This window comes from Zingiber officinale, chromosome 4A, assembly GCF_018446385.1.
Source record: "Zingiber officinale cultivar Zhangliang chromosome 4A, Zo_v1.1, whole genome shotgun sequence".
NCBI lineage: Eukaryota > Viridiplantae > Streptophyta > Magnoliopsida > Zingiberales > Zingiberaceae > Zingiber > Zingiber officinale.
In genome coordinates, this window is record NC_055992.1 from 127,868,044 (window position 1) to 127,886,362 (window position 18,319).

The 18,319-nt window shown below is 36.7% G+C and overlaps 1 protein-coding gene across 1 annotated transcript; it reads left to right on the forward strand.

Moving 5' to 3' along the window:
• The first annotated feature begins 9,412 nt into the window (after window positions 1-9,412).
• Window positions 9,413-17,412, forward strand: LOC121971106 (ubiquitin receptor RAD23b-like). The gene is made up of 13 exons (XM_042522225.1): window positions 9,413-9,582; window positions 10,347-10,508; window positions 12,165-12,203; window positions 12,280-12,383; window positions 12,497-12,550; window positions 13,643-13,817; window positions 13,895-14,056; window positions 14,142-14,207; window positions 14,785-14,832; window positions 14,904-15,013; window positions 16,538-16,619; window positions 16,805-16,920; window positions 17,140-17,412. Exons 1-12 carry the CDS (start codon window positions 9,508-9,510, stop codon window positions 16,916-16,918), a joined length of 1,191 nt encoding a protein of 396 aa, XP_042378159.1. The 5' UTR covers window positions 9,413-9,507; the 3' UTR covers window positions 16,919-16,920; window positions 17,140-17,412.
• The last annotated feature ends 907 nt before the right edge of the window (window positions 17,413-18,319 follow it).

Below are 18,319 nucleotides of genomic sequence, written 5' to 3' on the forward strand. Positions count from 1 at the left end.
CCTTGATCATCCAATTTGTTTCTAAAAATCTATTTTGTTGTAACAATTGTGTTGGATCATAGATTCGATAGAGGGGGGGGGGGGAATATCGATTAAAAAAATTCTCGAGTAAGCAGTGGAATAATAAATGCGAAAAAATGACACAAGTAGTTTTACTTGGTTCGGAGCCTGTGTCGACTCCTACTCCAAGGCCCGCATGTAAGGGTACTTTCGATGGATAATTCACTAACAATTCGAAATAATTGTTTACAACTTAAAGTACACGAAAGCTAATGAAAAAATAATACTGACAAGAAAAAGAAGAATGAAATGAGCAGAGCGTTGTCAGGCTGTCTTCGCAGCGTCGTAGGAGCACCAGAGAGCGAATCGTGAGTTGTTATTGGAGCTTCAGCCTTTACCCTCCTTATATAGGAGGTTCGGGGCGCCTGGAACCTCCAGAGTGCCCTGAATATGATGTAGCGGAGCCAACCAGGGCGCTCCACGTGACGAGATGACGTTGCGGATAAAAGTTCACCTCCGGGTGCCCGGATCCCTCCCGGGCGCCTGGACTCTGGTTTTCCAACAACTTCCTTCTTGCAAGAAAACGTTGGTTCGGAGGCAAACATATGATATATATATCTTGCAAAACAAGGTGTTAGTACAGTTTAAAGTTAATAATTAGAGTATTAGCTAGATTCCGTCTCCTCAAGACCGGAATCTAGTCACGATCTCGACTTAGAGATCCGAAATGGGTCTAAGTCGGATCAGCGCCTAATGTTCCCTTCTAGGGAACGCGTCCTCACAGTCACTCTCCTCCAGTGACTTACCTTCACTTACCTGCCAAATGTCCGGTCAGCCCTTCGACCCATCCGGGCTTCGTGCCAGCTATCCGGTCAATCCGTCGACCTAGCTGGACTTCGTGCCAAACGTCCGGTCAGCCCGTCGACCCGTTTGGACTTCATGTCAGACATCAGGTCAACCCGTCGACCCGTCTGCGTTTCTCCTGCACACTCGGTTAGAGTGTTAGATAACAACAAAACTAACTTAACCTATTTTGTCATTCATCAAAATTTGAGTTAGACCGTTAGTGCTAACCGCACCAATAAATTGTACTATCCTTAGGTCTTGAAACTAACTCTCATACGTCACTTCTTTCAAATTGGTTCAACTCTTCTTGCATTACTAGAATCCAATCCGTATCAAATAAGGCTTCATCAATTGTTTTTTGTTCAAGTTGCGATATTAGAGCAATGTGACTAGTATGATCTCTAAAGTAGGATCTAGTTCTTACCCCTTGTACAACATCTCCAACTACTTGATCAATAGGATGATCTTGATGATGCCTTAAGGTCCTAGGAATTATGGGATTATCACCTTCATGATATTCATTTGTGTCATTGCTTCTTTCATCATCCGAACTCCTTTTTCCTCCCCCTTGATCAATGCCTCCTAAATGTAAATCTTGTATTTCTTGAGTAATATTTTGATTTTGTTCAATTATATCCTTATCAATGGATGATTTCTTAGGATAAGTGTTAGTAGACTCATCAAATTTAACATTGGATGATTCCTCAATCGTTTGAGTTTTTTTGTTATAAACTCTATATCCTCTACTAGTAGATGAGTATCCAACTAGGATTCCCTCATCTGACTTGACCTCAAACTTTCCTAAGTCATTTTTTGTATTAAGAATATAGACCTTACACCCAAATACTTTGAAATAGTGAATTGATGGAATTGTTCCATTCCATAGTTCAAAGGGTATTTTTCCTAGAAAATTGTGAATCAAGACACAATTTTGGATATAACATGCGGTATTAACCGCTTCGGCCCACAAGTAGCTAGGTAAGGAATATGCATTGAGCATGGTCCTAGTCGCCACTTGTAAGGCCCTATTTTTCCTCTCCACTACACCATTTTGTTGAGGTGTTCTTGGACAAGAAAATTCATGCGTATAGCCATTTTCTAAACAAAACTTAAAAAAGTTCAAATTTTCAAACTCTCCACCATGATCACTTCGAATTCTATCAAATTTTAGGTTTTTTTTTTCATTTTCTACCCTTTTGGTAAATCCTATGATTATTTCTAAAGTTCTTCCCTTATGTTTCAAGAAATAAACCCAAGTATATCTAGAGTAATCATCAATTATTACCAAACAATATTTGTTATTTATCAAGGAAGGTGTTCTATGACAATCAAAAAGATCCAAGTGTAATAGTTCTAATGGTAATGACGTACTAGTTAAAGTTTTACCTTTATGTGATGGTCTTGATTGCTTACCCTCTTGGCATGCATCACACAATTTGTTCTAGATGTACTTGATTTTTGGTAGTCCCTTCACTAGCTCCATCTTGACTACTTTGGTTATGTTCCTCATATTGATATGTCCAAGTCTTCTATGTCATAGTCATCCTTCCTCTTCTTTTGATATCAAACACTTAATAGAGGGATTAGAACATATGAAAGATCAACATAATATAGATTTGTTTTTCTATATCCTCTTAACACAACATTTTCAAGACTCTTGTGCTTGACTAAGCATTTTTCGGGATGAAACTCTACATTGTATCCGACATCATATAATTGACTAACACTAAACAAATTAAATTTCATATTTTTAACCAATAGGATTTTATGAATGGTAATTGTAGATGATACCTCAATTGTACCTTTGCCTATAATCTTGAGCTTTCCACTATTCCCAAATGATACCGTTCCCTTCTTTATATAATTTATTGTGGAGAACTTGCTCACATCACCGGTTATATGCCTTGAGCAACCGCTATCCACAATCCACATACTTGCATCCTTCTTCTCTTCTACCTAAGCAACATAAAACACACAACTCTTTGATACCCATGCACTTGATTCGGAAATGTCATTCAAATATTTCTTAGGCACCCAAGCTTGTTTTACCTTTCCTTTAGAGTTTTTCTTAATTTTGTTTCTAAGTGCATCATTTCTAGTACCATTGATTAGAGACATGTATGCAACTTTCTTTTCTTTAGATCTATATCATATTCCGATTTTGTTGTAAACGGCTCTTTGGTCTCTAATGATCATATCTAAATATTTGGATCCATTTGTGAACTTCTCTAGACATGTTCTTAGCTCAATCACACCATTCTTCAATTTTTCATTTTCTTCCTTGAGCATACTTGACTCGCTAAATGAACATGCATCATTTCTAATAGACTTAAACTTTCCCTTCAAGGTCTTCACCTTAGATTGTGATTTAACAAATACATTTTTGAGATGAGCAATAGTTTTATAAAGAAAGTCTACTTTGGAAAATTCTTTTTCCTCATCATCACTTGATTCTTCTTCATTTGATGAATCCTCCTCACTTGACACTTCCTCTTGACTTGATTCTTCTTTGTCATCTTCAAATGTCATAAATGTCATATGTCGAGTAACATGGCATAACTCATCTTTATCCGATGAGTCAATGTTTGGTGTATCCCATGTAGCTTGGGCCACCATGACTTCCTTCTTCTTTTTCTCCTTCTTCTTCTCCTTTTCTTCTTTCTTCTTTAATTCTAGGCAATTTAGCTTGATGTATCCTTTCTTGTTACATCCATAATAAGTGACATTAGTGTTAAAACTTTGACTACTTTTACCTTTAGAGGGTTGAAACATTTTCTTCACATCATTTCTTGTGAATTTCCTTGATCTTCCCATCATCTTCTTGACATAATGAGTCACTTCACTTGCCGACATTTCATCATCACTATACGATGATTCTTGCTCGGATTCGGATGATGAGGATTCCACCTTTCTCTTGTGAAACCACATTAGCTTGTTCATGAAGTTCAAATTCGTAAAATAATTCATCAAGCTTGACTAAAGAAAGATCTCTAGAAACCTTATACGTATCAACCATTGATGCCCATAAGGTGGTTCTAGGAAAAGATTGAAGAACATACCTTACTAGGTCCCGATTGTCAATTTTCTCACCTATTACATGAAGCTCATTTACTATCTCTTTGAATCTACCATGCATTTGACTCACGGTCTCATTGGTCTTCATAGTGAAAGTTTGAAGTTGCCCTAACAAGAGATCTCTCTTGGCCTTCCTTGATCCGCTTGATCCTTCATTTAACTCAATGAGTTTTTCCCAAAGCTCTTTGGCGGAATTTAATGGTCCTACTTTGCTTAGTTGCTCCTTTGAGAGTCCACATTGTAGGATTGTTATGGCCTTTGCATTTACTTGAGCCTTCTTTGTCATCTCTTTTGTCCAATCCTTGGTTGGAAGAGGTGCTCCTGATCCATCTTTTGACTTCTCAAATCTATCTACAACACTAAACTAATTTTCAATATCAATTATTAAATAACACTTCATCCTACCTTTCCAATATGTGAAGTCGTTGCCATCAAAGAAGGGTGATCTAGCGGTGCTATATCCCTCTTGAAAAGCCATCTTGATGCTTCGATTGACGGTGAGTTCTTCCGATGTAAACCTGACTCTGATACTAATTGATAGAACCTTTGCGTGCGGCTAGAGGGGGGGTGAATAGGCTTTCTTCAATTTGTTACCTACAATTTGTTAGCGGAAGTACAAAAAGGAATGAAATTGAAAAATAATAAGAAAGTAAGGCTAACTCCTTCATTTACTTGGTCTCCACCTCCTTGAGGTGACTAATCCAAGGCATACACACACCCAATCAAACTTCACTATGATCTTCTCCTTTTCGATTCAAGAATGAAGGTGGAGAAATCTTTAACAAGATTATCTCTTCCACTCACAAGATTAAAGATGAGCTTAGGAGGAAGAGAATGAGAGTGTGAAGGCTTGGAGATCACTTGGAGAGCTTAACAGTATTTTGCATCAGTTGCATTTGTCTCTCTAAGCTTCTAACCTTATATATAGGTTGCTGAAAATCCCGATACCAGTCGACTGGTAGCACGCAACGACTACTATTCCCATTCAAATCTGTGGGGATTCTGTGCATCATCATCCTAACGGCATTATATCAGTCAACTGCATGTTTCAGCAGTTGACTGGTATCTATGAGCTAAGCGAAAAGAAACATTCTGTTCACTCCTAGTCGACTAGAGCAGTCGACTGTACCAGTTGACTGTCATAACAGCAGTCGATTGGTGTCAATTTACACATTCCCACTCATCCTCTCCGGAGTTGCCCTTGAAGCCATCCTCCTCAGCCTTTGTCCCTCAGATGCACTCGAGTCTGCAACTCTTCTTCATGCCATCCTTCACGTTGCCTTGAGGTTCACTTCTCTTCACTCCGTTGCTCCTTGTCCATGGTTCCTTGGATGCATAATCCTTCACCAATCTTCAAGGACCTGAGTCATATGATGAGACTTTCCAAGCTTATGTAATTTACCAAGTCCTGCACAACTTAGGTACATATTAGAACCAATATAAAACCCAACTTAAACTATTTGACACGCACATCAAAAATAGTGATCGCCCAATTAATCCTAAGCCGATTGTATCAACAACAACCTCCTTCAATCGTTCCGGAACTACGATTATTTTTGGGCGTGGCAAACTACTATTATAAATTCATTGTTAGATATTCAAAAAAGGCTATCCCATTGACAAACGTATTGAAGTATAATATGTGGTGGGAATAGTCAGATGCATGTAAGAAAGCATTCGAAAAATTGAAGATGACAATAGCATTCGAAAAATTGATGATGACAATGGCATCTGAACCAGTGTTACGCTTACCGGACTTCGAGTTGCCTTTTGAAGTACATACTGATGCTTCTGATAAATCTATTAGCGGCGTGTTGGTACAAGAAGGTCATCCCGTTGCCTTTGAAAGTGGAAAACTCAATGTGGTTGGATAAAAATACTATACTTATGAGAAGGAAATGGTTACAGTTGTTCATTGCCTACAGGTTTGGCAGGTATACTTGTTGGGAACAAGATTTCTTGTGAGAACTGATAATGTTGCTAACACTTTCTTTGCAACTTAAAAGAAATTGTCCCCTAGCAGGTTCGTTGGCAAGAATTTTTGACTAAGTATGATTTTTCTTGGGAGCATAACTTGGAAGACATAATTAAGTAGTAGATGCATTGAATCAGAAGGAAATTTTTGCCAAAATTTTTCCACTTTCTATTCTATCTCAAGAGTAGAATCAGATATGTTAGACAGAATCAAGGTTGTTGCTACAAGTGACACAACTTATGGAAAATTGGTGCAACAAGTAAGAGATGGGGGCATATAGTGGTACTGGATTGAGGACGATCTCCTAATTTACAAGGGAGAGAGAATCTTCATACTTGCAGTGGGTGGTTTGCGGAGAGAGGTGTTGAAGGAAACTCATGACCCACAATGGGCTGGACATCCGGGTGTTGAGCGGATGCTTGCTCTTTTAGCCTATTTTTACATTTGGTCGAAGATGAAAAACGATGTGGAAGCTTACGTCAAAACTTGTCTTGTGTGCCAACAAGACAAGGCAGAGAGAAAGAAGGAAGCGGGACTACTTCAACCGTTGCCTATTCCAGAGAAACCTTGGGTTTTAGTTTCTATAGACTTCATAAATGGCTTCCTAGAGGTATGACAAGTCTTTCATCATGGTGGTGGTAGACATATTTTTAAAATATGTAGTATTGATTGCGGCATCTTCGGCTTGCCCCTCGGATGTTGCTGTGGAGTTATTCTATCATCATGTGGTAAAATTCTTCGGTTTGCCTAATGACATTTTGAGTACAAGGACACTCAGTTACGAGGAGATTCTGGACATCCTTGTTCAACATGATGGGGACTGATCTTAAATTCTCTACTGCAAATCATCCGTAAATCGATAGACAGACCGAAAGGATCTACCATATACTCAAAGAAAACTTGCAGCATTATGTTACAACAAGTCAAAAGAATTGGTTGGGGTTTGCACAATTCTGCTACAATTTGGATAAGACCTCAGCCACAGAAAGGAGTCCTTTGAAATAGTGTTGGGTGAGCAGCCAACAACTCCTGCGGAGATAACCAAGCAAAAGTCTGTAGGAAAATGCCCTGCAGCCTATAGATATACAAGGGAAAAGCAGGAATTGCTCAAGGAAGTCCAAAATAGCCTAAGGAAAGTTGATAGAAGAATAAAAAAGTATGTCGATAAGAAGTGAAGACCTTTAGAATTCTCTATTAGGAATGAAGTATTATTGAAACTCACCCCTCAAATCTGGAAGAGAATTAGCAGCAAGAATGCTCATCGAGGGCTAATTGTCAAGTATGATGGATCTTTTGAAATTGTAAAGAAAGTTGGGAATGTGGCTTACAGGTTAAACTTACATAAAAGGCTAAAAGTACATTTTACATTTCATGTAAATTGTTTGAAGAAGTTTCGTACAGATGAAATGAATCCATCAAGAAGCAATGCCAAGAGAGCTGCATCGGTTGTAAGGAAGCAATTTAGTGATGATGTTGAGGAAATCTTGAACCATAAAACATTCGGAATGAGCAAGAAGAATAGAAGGATAGAATTCTTAGTTCTTTGGGAAGAAAGACCCAAATCAGAGACTAGATGGGAAAGCGATGTTACCTTTTGGCAATTCAAGAAGCAAATTCAGGCATACTTATAGAAGCATTCAACGAGGGTGTCGAGTTTTTCTGGTGGGGGTGGTTTGTTAGCCCTTAACTCGATGGCATGGCTGGGCGCAAGGATTGACTCATTGCTCCTTGGATCCAGCATATTGGGCATGTGCGCAAGGCATGCCAAGCAGTGAGTGGATTTGTGGCAGCGCGCGGGGGCTGTCCAAACACAAGTTGAACGGGAGGTTGACTTGATAGTGGCGATCAGATGCAAAGGTTGGACGCGCGGAATCTGAGCATTTGGCCAATTATGGCTTGCAAAAAACGTGAGCCATGACATGCAGCGGGTGCATGCAATGCAACATGAAGGATGATGCAACAAAGTGGCTATTCGACTCAAGTCCATGAAACAGAACCATGTGCCAAGAACAAGGGTGCATGCTGGCCTTTGACATGGGGCTAAGGCAGCAAATGGTGTGGATGATAGTTTGGGACATGTGACATGATATTTGAGGAAACTATCATGCAACCGTTTGTAACCGTCATGCCAACTTCTGCCTATGAATTATAAATAGGCATGGTTGGGCAATGACAAAGAAACATGAGGGAATGTATGAACAATCTGTCAAGAGAGTCCACTTGTAATCCTTCAGTGGTGACAAAAGGCGAATGCACTCGCCTCCAATGCCCCCCCAACTCGTCCCAGGGCTAACACGGAGGAGGTAAATCACGGGTGACTACTAGCCTTTGGAATATAAACTAGCACATAAGGGAGACATTTACCTCGGCTTTGTCGAGATTCGAACCTAAGATCTCATGGTGACAATACCTCATGCGCTAGCCACTAAACCCATCTAATGAGACATTGTAATTCTTTAGTATTAATACAAAAGGTGGAGAGGTTTTTCCTGTACGTTGACTTATTTATGCTGATGCTTATCTAGTGTCTTGTCTTGTGCATTCTAGAGCACTTCGGTGGTGCAATTGTGGACTAAATCAAGTGTAGTGTTTGGTCACCGCGTAGAAAATTTATAAGATAAAAATTACCCTTATCACATTAAGTGCCAAACTGATCTATCTACTACTGAGAAGAAAAAAATTGACATGACACTTATTGGATCAGTGTATAAATTTGTCCTTATATATATATATATATATATATATATATATATATATATTAGTAAGTTTGTTATTATTAATTTATTTATTTAAATGCTGTTTTCTTTATTATAAGTGTTTTTATAAATTGATAAAATATTTATTGATACACCTAGTTTGTAAATGTTATTTATGAACATTATTAATAAATAATTTTAAATTTTTATATAAATATTAACAAACTATATATATATATCTAATTTATATTTAATCTAATGAATTATTATAATTTATTATTTGATTGAAATTATCTTCCTTGAATGGACATAAATAAATTCTTGATAACTTGAAACATCAAAATTGCTTATGATTGTTTCATTCGTTTAGCTTAAGATTTTGTGAAATATCGGGAGTGCCTATTTTATTGGAGGAGAAGACCATGCAAATAATCGATTAAACTGATATCTTAAATTTAAAATTTAAAATCAAATATCGATATGTTTTTTTAATTTTCGAATTAACCATCTAACCGAATTTTTTATTTTAATTGGTTTAATCAATTAATTCGTGTAATCAAATCTTTTGTTCAACCTATCCAAAAACTCTTCCGGTTCGACCATACCAATCGTGTGAATTACGCCGTCACGTCTCGCGACGTTACAGCTTACAGCACAAAGTAACGGGAACCGACATGAATTTATACCCGATTCCTTACCCGCGCATTACGCGATCCTCGGAAACGTTACCCTCCTCTGATTGTCCGATGCAGTGGGCCAATGAAACAACGACCCTTTGTTCCGTCATGCATATTACCTTAAAGCAATATAAAAAGGGGTTAAAAGGCCTGCGCGTTCTGTACCTTTCTCGATCTCAATTTGTTTCCAGTTAGGGTTCCCTCTCTTTCTCTCGTCTGCTCGCGGCGAGGAAGCGATATGGTCGCTATGAAGCTGACGGTGAAGACGCTCAAGGGCACCCACTTCGAAATCCGGGTCCAGCCCAGTGATTCGGTAGAATCTCTTTTATGTCTTGTTGGCTCCTCGGGCATTGCCCAGTCCCTGATCCTTTCCTTCGAACCGGTCTAGGTTTTGATCCTCTTTTGTTCTGTCGAATACCTGATGTATTTCCTCTTTTTTTTTTTTCCCGAGGGTTTACTCTCCCGGTGGTTTTTGCTGAGATTTACTTTCCACAAACTACGAATTCATTGTTTTGCTGAGTTTGTACTGTGAATGGATTTACCTATCTAGTAATCCAGTTAAAAAAATCTGACCGTGTTCTGTAATTTCCCCTTTTTGTTGATCTTTGTAATCTGATGTTTTGGGGGGGAATAGCACGCTTGCATCGAGTGTTAGACAGAACTAGTTTTTTACTCCATAATTGCACCTGTTTCACAAATTGCATTTTTTTTTACCTCAAATAGAAGCAATGGACAAATTAAATCTCAGTTAAAACAAATATAAAGAATTGTTATTATGTCTTCGTGCTCCATTTTTATACGTGTAGGAGCTGATAATTATCAGAAGCTTCCATAAGTACGTCTGTAAAAAAAGTTATTGGCTGCTCACTTCTTACTAGAGGAAACATGTGCAATTTTTTTCTTTGAGTGTTGTATCAAAACTGGAATCTTGGTTAATTTTGGTTAATGTTCTATTACTTTAGACTTTATTGACTTATCATTTGGGCATTTTGTTGGCTGTAGATTGGGCGATTTGTTTTTCAGCAGTGTTTGTTATATAGTTGTAACTAGATAGTACATCTTCTTTCAATCCCACAGATTATGGCTGTGAAGAAAAACATTGAGCAAGTACAAGGGAAAGACAATTATCCATGGGGGCAGCAGTTACTGATTCACAATGGAAAAGTATTGAAAGATGAAACCACACTGGAAGAGAACAAAGTTAGCGAAAATGGTTTTCTCGTTGTCATGCTTAGTAAGGTACTTTTCAGCATAAATTTTGAATCTACTGTTTTACAAATGAAATGCTTGCATATTTATATTAGTATTATAACTATATGTCGAATTTAGATTATCATCATCAAATTGTGCAAGTCCCAATTACTTGGGATTGAGTAAAATGAATGTTATCCCTCCATCAAATCCATGCAAGACTATGTCACTAATGATACAAGAATGATCCAACTTTGTCCAACATCTCAAGTATGAGTTGTTGGTTGGCAGAAAACTGAAAATAAGGTTGACAATTACAAAGGTCTTGCTGAAAAGTCAATCAAGTGAGATTATGAAGAAAATTGGTGATTTTTTTTTTCAAGATTGGAAAGCTGATGCTGTTTTAGATCAACAAGGAGGAAAAGAACCTTTGTCAGAGATGACATGAGACTCCACTTGTAGTTTGTTACTGTGCTGGAGCTACTGAACTATTTTCTGGTGCTGCTGGAGTGCTTGAGATGGAGGGAACAAAGAGACAGGAGATCTGGCTGGGGGAGGAGTGACGTGGAGGAAGAAGTTTCAGTTTTTGGAGAAGACAGTGTGTCTTTGGGAGAAGATGGAGGCAACTAAGAAGGTTCCTTCGTGTCTCATGAGGAGTATATTAATAACCAATATACTGCAACTGCACTTTATTTAGTTTAATGTAATAAGTTATTTAATGGGGAACTTTGATTCTGTTACAAATTCAATAATCAATAGCAAGAATAATTTAGTATTTAGTAGTACTAATAACTGATAAGGTGAGAGAGCAGGCCCAATAAAATTTTACTGGTGTAATTCATTATTGTTATCAGCTATAAAAGGTGATTACACATATTTCCTGTTAACTGAAAAAAAAGGGCAGCCTGGTGCACGAAGTTCCCGTTATGCGGGGTCCTGGGGAAGAATCCATCGTGCGCAACCTTACTCTACTTTTTGCAAGAGGTTGTTTCCAGGATTCGAACCCGTGACCTTTTGGTCACAAAGCAACAACTTTACCGTCGCGCCAAGGCTCCCTTTCATATTTCCTGTTAACTAACAAGTAATAATTGTTACTATTGACCAATACTATTATAAATACAAATTGTGCATAATAAGGCTCGTGGTTGCTCGCATTAATAATGCTTCATCACTTAGAAAATGCAATAATCTTAGTCTACAGTTTTACATCTTACATGTTCTTTCACTTTTCTGCTTATTACATACCACTTTCAAATTAGCTGCTGACAGCTTTTTTGCAGTTTGTGAGCATTGCACATCTTGTGGGGAACAAACACCCACAAGTGCTGTTCTTGCTGAGAATGCACTTGCTGCAAGTCCATTTTGAGTTTTTGAAGATTGAGACTTGTTTGGATAGGTGTACCAGTGTGTTGATGTATCTAATTGGAAAAAAGTGAACATGGATGTCTTCTTATCACTTTATAATTTGATACTTTTGAGGGATATTCTCTCTACCTTTACAGTCTGCAGTTTTTTTCCCCTTTTTTTGAACATCTGGTCTTATGGTTAACTAAACATAATCTTTCATCGTCACTGAATGACCCAGATTTAGTATTGCCTTATTTTCCTTTATTTGTGATTGTCTTTTTATTTCAACCCCTACAATTGTCATAACTTTATTTCGTATCACTGTAAATAATGCAATCGTTACTTCAAACATTTCAGAGTAAAGCTGCAGGCACAAGTGGAGCTTCATCTGGTCAGGTACTTGTTACATTACCTGTCTTTGTCAAAAGAGTTTGCAAATCACCGTTGTTAAACCTAATGCCTGTGTCCATAGCCTTCAGCTACTTCTGTAGTTCAGCCTTCTCCTAAGGAGGCTCAACCACAAATTTCATCACAAATTCCACCACAAGCTCCCCAGCAAACACCGCAACAAGCTCTGTGAGTGTTTATGTAATTCTTTTCTTCCTCCATGCAATGCATATGATAACTGCCACATTTTTTTCATTATACTTGATCCACACTTTTCTGACCTTTTTACATTTTTTATTCAGTGTCTCAGAGAATTCATCAACTGGATCTGCTCAATCTCAACGACCTAATGCAGAGTAAGCCCTTTTTTTTTTAATTATTTCTTCTTTATTCTATGAGTGTTGGTAGCTTATGTCCATTATAATGATTATGTGTTCAGTAATCGTATAAGTTAATTGCCAATTGGCAACAATTGCCAACAAAACATGTATATGCTATACCGCCAACCTATTAGTTAATCAAAATGATTCTGTGTATAGTAATCCTATCACTTAATCAAAATAGAAACACAGGCATAATTGGAAACGATACACACATGTGAATCTATATGATAAATATATCAAGATAACAAGCATTTAATGCCTCATTACTATATATGCTGTGCCTCCAACCTTACAAAAAGGTGAATGCCTTAGCACTTGTAATTTCACTCAGTTTAGGCTATTGAAAGCGTTTAACACACCTCTTAATCACATTGCCCTTCATTAAAATTAGATTATTGTCATTTGGGCAATTCTCACCTTTCAATTTAAAATAGCAACTGAAATATGACATGTAATATTTTTAAGACAAGGTTTTGTCAGCTCGAATGCCATTATTTTATGTGTAAATATCATCATAACTTCTCGCAATTGAAAACTTTCGTGAGAGATTTTGGGTGTGTCTATCAAGTTGATAGCCACTTTCAAAATGAATTTTCAAATTCAGATTGGAATCAATTAGCTGACCCCACCTAGTGGGATAAGGCTTGATTGTTATTGTAGATTGGAATCAATTGATATTTATTTATTTATTTTTCTTTGTGAATTCGTTGTTGAGCCAATGATGTTATTTCCAGCTTAATAACTAATGCTTGAGAAGGATGCTTCCTTTCTGGTATATTTTCATATTAGAAACTGGATGTGGATGTTGCTTATATGCAGATTTTGGACTGTCCTAGTTACCTAATTGTGATAATATTTTATTTGACATTTCCAGTATATTTATCTTTTGTCTGTTCAGGTGGAACTTTGTGTACTTCTAGATTATATGCCATGTTTGAGTGCATTATGCTTCATCTGAACTTGTGCCCTATGCCCCCATGACATTCTAGGATGCCTCCTTTTGCAGAATTGCTAGTGGAAGTATCCTATGTGAAAAACAAGGCAGTCTTAACAATTTATTTGCAGGTTATCTGATGCCTATGGTCAAGCTGCATCAAATTTAGTTGAAGGGAGCAATAATGAGCAGTTGATTAGTCAATTGATGGAAATGGGTGGTGGCAACTGGGACAGGGAGACAATTCTGCGTGCACTTCGTGCTGCATACAATAATCCTGAACGCGCCGTGGAATACCTATATTCTGTATGTAATATTCTGAGAGTAAAATTGACAATACCGATTAAAACACTTGCGGTTCACAGTTTTCCATTTCACAATAGGGCATTCCATCAACAGCAGAAATTGCAATTTCTGGTGATTCTTTCCCTTCATCTGAGGTATCGGCTCAAGGGGTCAACGCAACCAATTTAGCTGCTATAGGGCCTTTATTTGGAGTAACAAATTCTGCTCCAAATTCGTCTCCTTTGAACATGTTCCCACAGGTTCAATGCTCTGCCTCTTTACTTCTGTACTATATTTACTTTAGCAGACATGATAAATAAATCATGATCCAATTATGTCCACCAGGCAAATGCGAATTCTGGAGGGGGTACTGCAGGTGGATCTCTCGACTTCCTCAGAAATAACCAACAAGTATGTTTACTTCACTTGCACACTAACTCTTGTTTATGTGACTAAGCCTTCTTGACAGATGGACATGATTGACTAACTTTTATGTCTGGAGAGACTTCTAATTGATTGTTTGAGAAGAATACAAATTTGGGTGGAAGATAATGCTAATTTATTGAACATGTTTGAATACACTCGGTTGCTAGGTGATGTTTGGTAATTTGGTTTACAACCTCAGGATAGGGATTTATCTGCATGATCAATTTTGTTGGCAAGCCCTCTTATCGGAACTGTCAGCATTATTAATGATTTACTTGTTATTGTTTCATCTTGGACATGGAGAATACAATCATTTTGTTTTAAGATTACTGCTTTGCAGAATGAGAGAAGACTTATCTGTCACACAGTTTGACTTAATACCTTTTTTAGGTACTGAGGCTATATCCAGAGCTTATCTTAAACAGATAGTAGACACTATTAATTGACTGGAGGCTCTTTGCCACTATTATTTTTGTCACTGTTATTTGAATTTGGTGTGTATTTATATTCGTGAGAATTACAATACTATTTATCTCAGAAATTTGTACTATTATTTTTGTAGTTTTTAGCTTTGCGAGCAATGGTTCAAGCGAATCCACAAATATTGCAGGTTAGTACTTCCATTTGAGTTGTATATTTTTGCACATATAAATTTGTTTATAAGTACCTCTCTGTTTGCAGCCAATGCTCCAGGAATTAAGCAAACAAAACCCCCAATTGTTGCGATTAATACAGGATCATCACGCAGAGTTTCTTCACTTAATAAATGAACCTATTGAAGATCTTGAAGAGTTAGTCACACTTGTTACTCAATGTAGTCTACTTGCTGTTGATTTTCTAGCTAAAGTTTGATTTCTAACTCTTGAATATCCTACTAAGATGGCATGTATGATGCTTTTGAAGTATCTAGTGCGGTTTGGAATGCAGCTAAATTATAGGTTCTTGGAAAAGAAATATGAACCATTATTTATCTAATTTGCTATTGTCCTTTGTTCTGTGTTTGACTTATCATAGGAGAATAACTTTGTCCATGCACCTCAAGTTTCGATAGTGATGGTTCTAGTTTTCTTTCCTGTTGCTTGAAACTTCAAAATAAGTTGCTAGCTATCTCCTTTCCTTTGTTTCATGTAATCCTTCCTCTCATCCTTGTTTCATGGATACTTCTTGAAGAAGCATCTCCTGTTTTTCATTTTCATGCCATCAATAAGAATATCATTTCATATTTCAATCAAGCACAAGATAAATTGAATTGAGTTTAGATCACCAACACCAATAAACTCAAATGAATGAGGTTTTAAAAAAGAGTGAATTTAGAGATTTATCTTCCAGAAGAGATTATTGCAAACTTTAAACAGAATATATCATCTATATCATTGGTTTCTAAATCTTTCCATTGACTATAATTTTTTTTTCTGGAATAGTTTGTATAACAAAGAAGTCAGGCAAATAGTTTGGAAACTACTACTGATAGAAAAGACAAAATTTTCTTTGTTAGATAAATTTTTTATATATGATCTGAAATCTTGCCCAAAGCGCGTAATCTTTTGCTTAAATTTTACATAGGATTTGTTATGTCTACAGGCAATAAATATACAAGTTGTCATATATTTACTACAATAATCAAATATAAGTTTTAACTTTCTCATTGTGTTTCTGACTTTCTGCATTTGTAAAATTTGTGTGTCCATAGCTAAAATAATAACTATTCTACTTGTAAATATTTTTCTTTTTTAAGGTTTGCAAGTGTCTGCTAAAATGGTAATTATTCTACTTAATATACATAAGTATAATTTGTCTTTTCAGCTTCTTGGGAGGTATGGATTGCTTTGATAAGGATTGCCTCTAGGAACTAGGTTACTAATCTTGCTTGCAAATGCATTTGTAGCATTGTTAATATCACGTTACTCAAAGTGCATAATGACATTTACGAATTGTTTTTTTTTGCCCCCGGGGTAAGGTTGAGTTGGCTAGTGCGGAACAGAGTTGCTACCATAAGGCAAAGGTTCGAATCTCTGCAAAGTCGAGGAAAAAAACCCTCCTTCTCATTGGCCAACTATAGCTTCCTTATTTATCTCACAGATGGTCGTGGGGCCGATCTTGTGGGGCCGCTGGGGTAGCGGATTCCACCTTTTGCTACCATAATGACATTTACGAACTCAATTTCTAGTCTCGCATGCATATGCACAATATGTATCTTTATTGAGATCATCTTATACTTGGAAATGCATAATTGAACTCATATTCGTTCATTTTAATTCTCAAATTAATCCTACTATATCAACGCTTTGAAGTTTTTTCATATAAACTATTTTCAGGGATCTGTTTGATCAACCTGATCAAGATGAGATGCCACATACGATTAGTGTAACACCTGAAGAGCAGGAAGCAATTGGACGGGTATGTTTTTTTTTTTCCCTTTTGCAATTTGATCTGAATGCCATCTCATTCTTTTGTGCATACAAAAGCTATGATTCCAAACTCGTTGGGTTTCCGATGCATTCATTCTTTTGTACATAGAATGACTCGTTTCAAATACAATAACTATACTAAGTCTGTTGTCTGATGCACTTCACATCATTCAGCTTGAAGCATTGGGTTTTGACCGGGCACGAGTAATTGAAGCATACCTAGCCTGTGACAGGAACGAGCAACTGGCAGCAAACTATTTACTGGAACATGCTGGAGATGAAGATTGAAGGTAACAATTACGAGAGCTCATCAACTGGGAAGATTGAAACACTTTCTTCAGTTTCTATTGGCACCTTTTGTTTGCACACTAAGCTCAGTTACTTGGAATTTTAACATGATCTATAAATTATGAGGCTAGTATCTTCGACTACGTCATGTCCAAGCCATGTCTCCTTCATTATCATTGTTTCTCCAAGCGATTTTGGAATGATGTCGTCTTTTTTACCAGGTAACCATTATATGTGAATGCCATTAAGATGGGTTGGATATTTTTTTCTGCCAGAAGACTCTTGGCAACTTGGAAAGACCTTCATGTATATTGCAATGAGTTTGTCAAGCTAAATACTGCGAGGCTCAGTGACTAGATTACTTGTTGGTGAAAACATTGTAGTTTGAACGGTGAGAGAAAATTGTATTAAGTAGGTAACTTATTCATAATATTCTTTCTAAATTTAATCACTAGTGATAAAATATACTCTCATGGGAGCTCAACTTTTCCTTAGTTATAAGCTTATTTATCATGATATTTTTGGCTGGACTTGTAGTTTCTACGTGGAATGGTTATTACAAATTGTGATTTTGGTTAATCGGCATACTTTATATTTGATTTAAGCACTTAGCAAGTGCTAACCGAAACTGAAATGGATGTTCAACTCGAAGTTAATCTTAATTTTTCAAAAACAAATTGCATTTGCTGTTGTAGTATGATGTTGGCATTGATAGATAGCATGGTAGCTGAGGATTAGGGTTTGAATATAGATAAGATGAATATTTCACAACTTTTAATTTGTCATTTTTTTAATAAAATATAATAAGGATAACAATATCGTCCACAAGCTCCGGCTTCGTCTCTTTCCACTTCCCTCTAGGGTTGGAAAAATTCCCGAAAATTCTGACCCTTCCCGAATCCCATCCCATTTTCGACCTGAAAATATCCCGACCCGACATTTTCCCGACCCGAAGGTTCAAGATTTTTTCCGTCCCGATCACTATCGGGAAAGGGATCGGGAATTATTTTTCTCCCGACGGAAATCCCGTCCCGACCCGATTATATTATAATATTATTTTTTATATTAAAAATATTATTTTTTTATATTATAAGCATCTAACTATTATGTTTATTTTTTTTCTCTTCATTTTTCTCATATTTCATCATAATTTTATTTCTAAATAATTTATTGACAATATGTGAAGAAGATACTCAATTAGTTTATTTTAGCATATAAAAACTGATAAAATGATATAAAGAATAATTTTTATGATTTTTTTTCTGTAAGTTGAATCCAAGCATTTCTAAGACTAAGATCATCATATCATCAATTCATTATTGATACAATGGTTGACATAACAATTTTTATTTTTGGATTTTCTTGTATTAGGTATAAAGTATAAACTAAATAGTAGTTTTA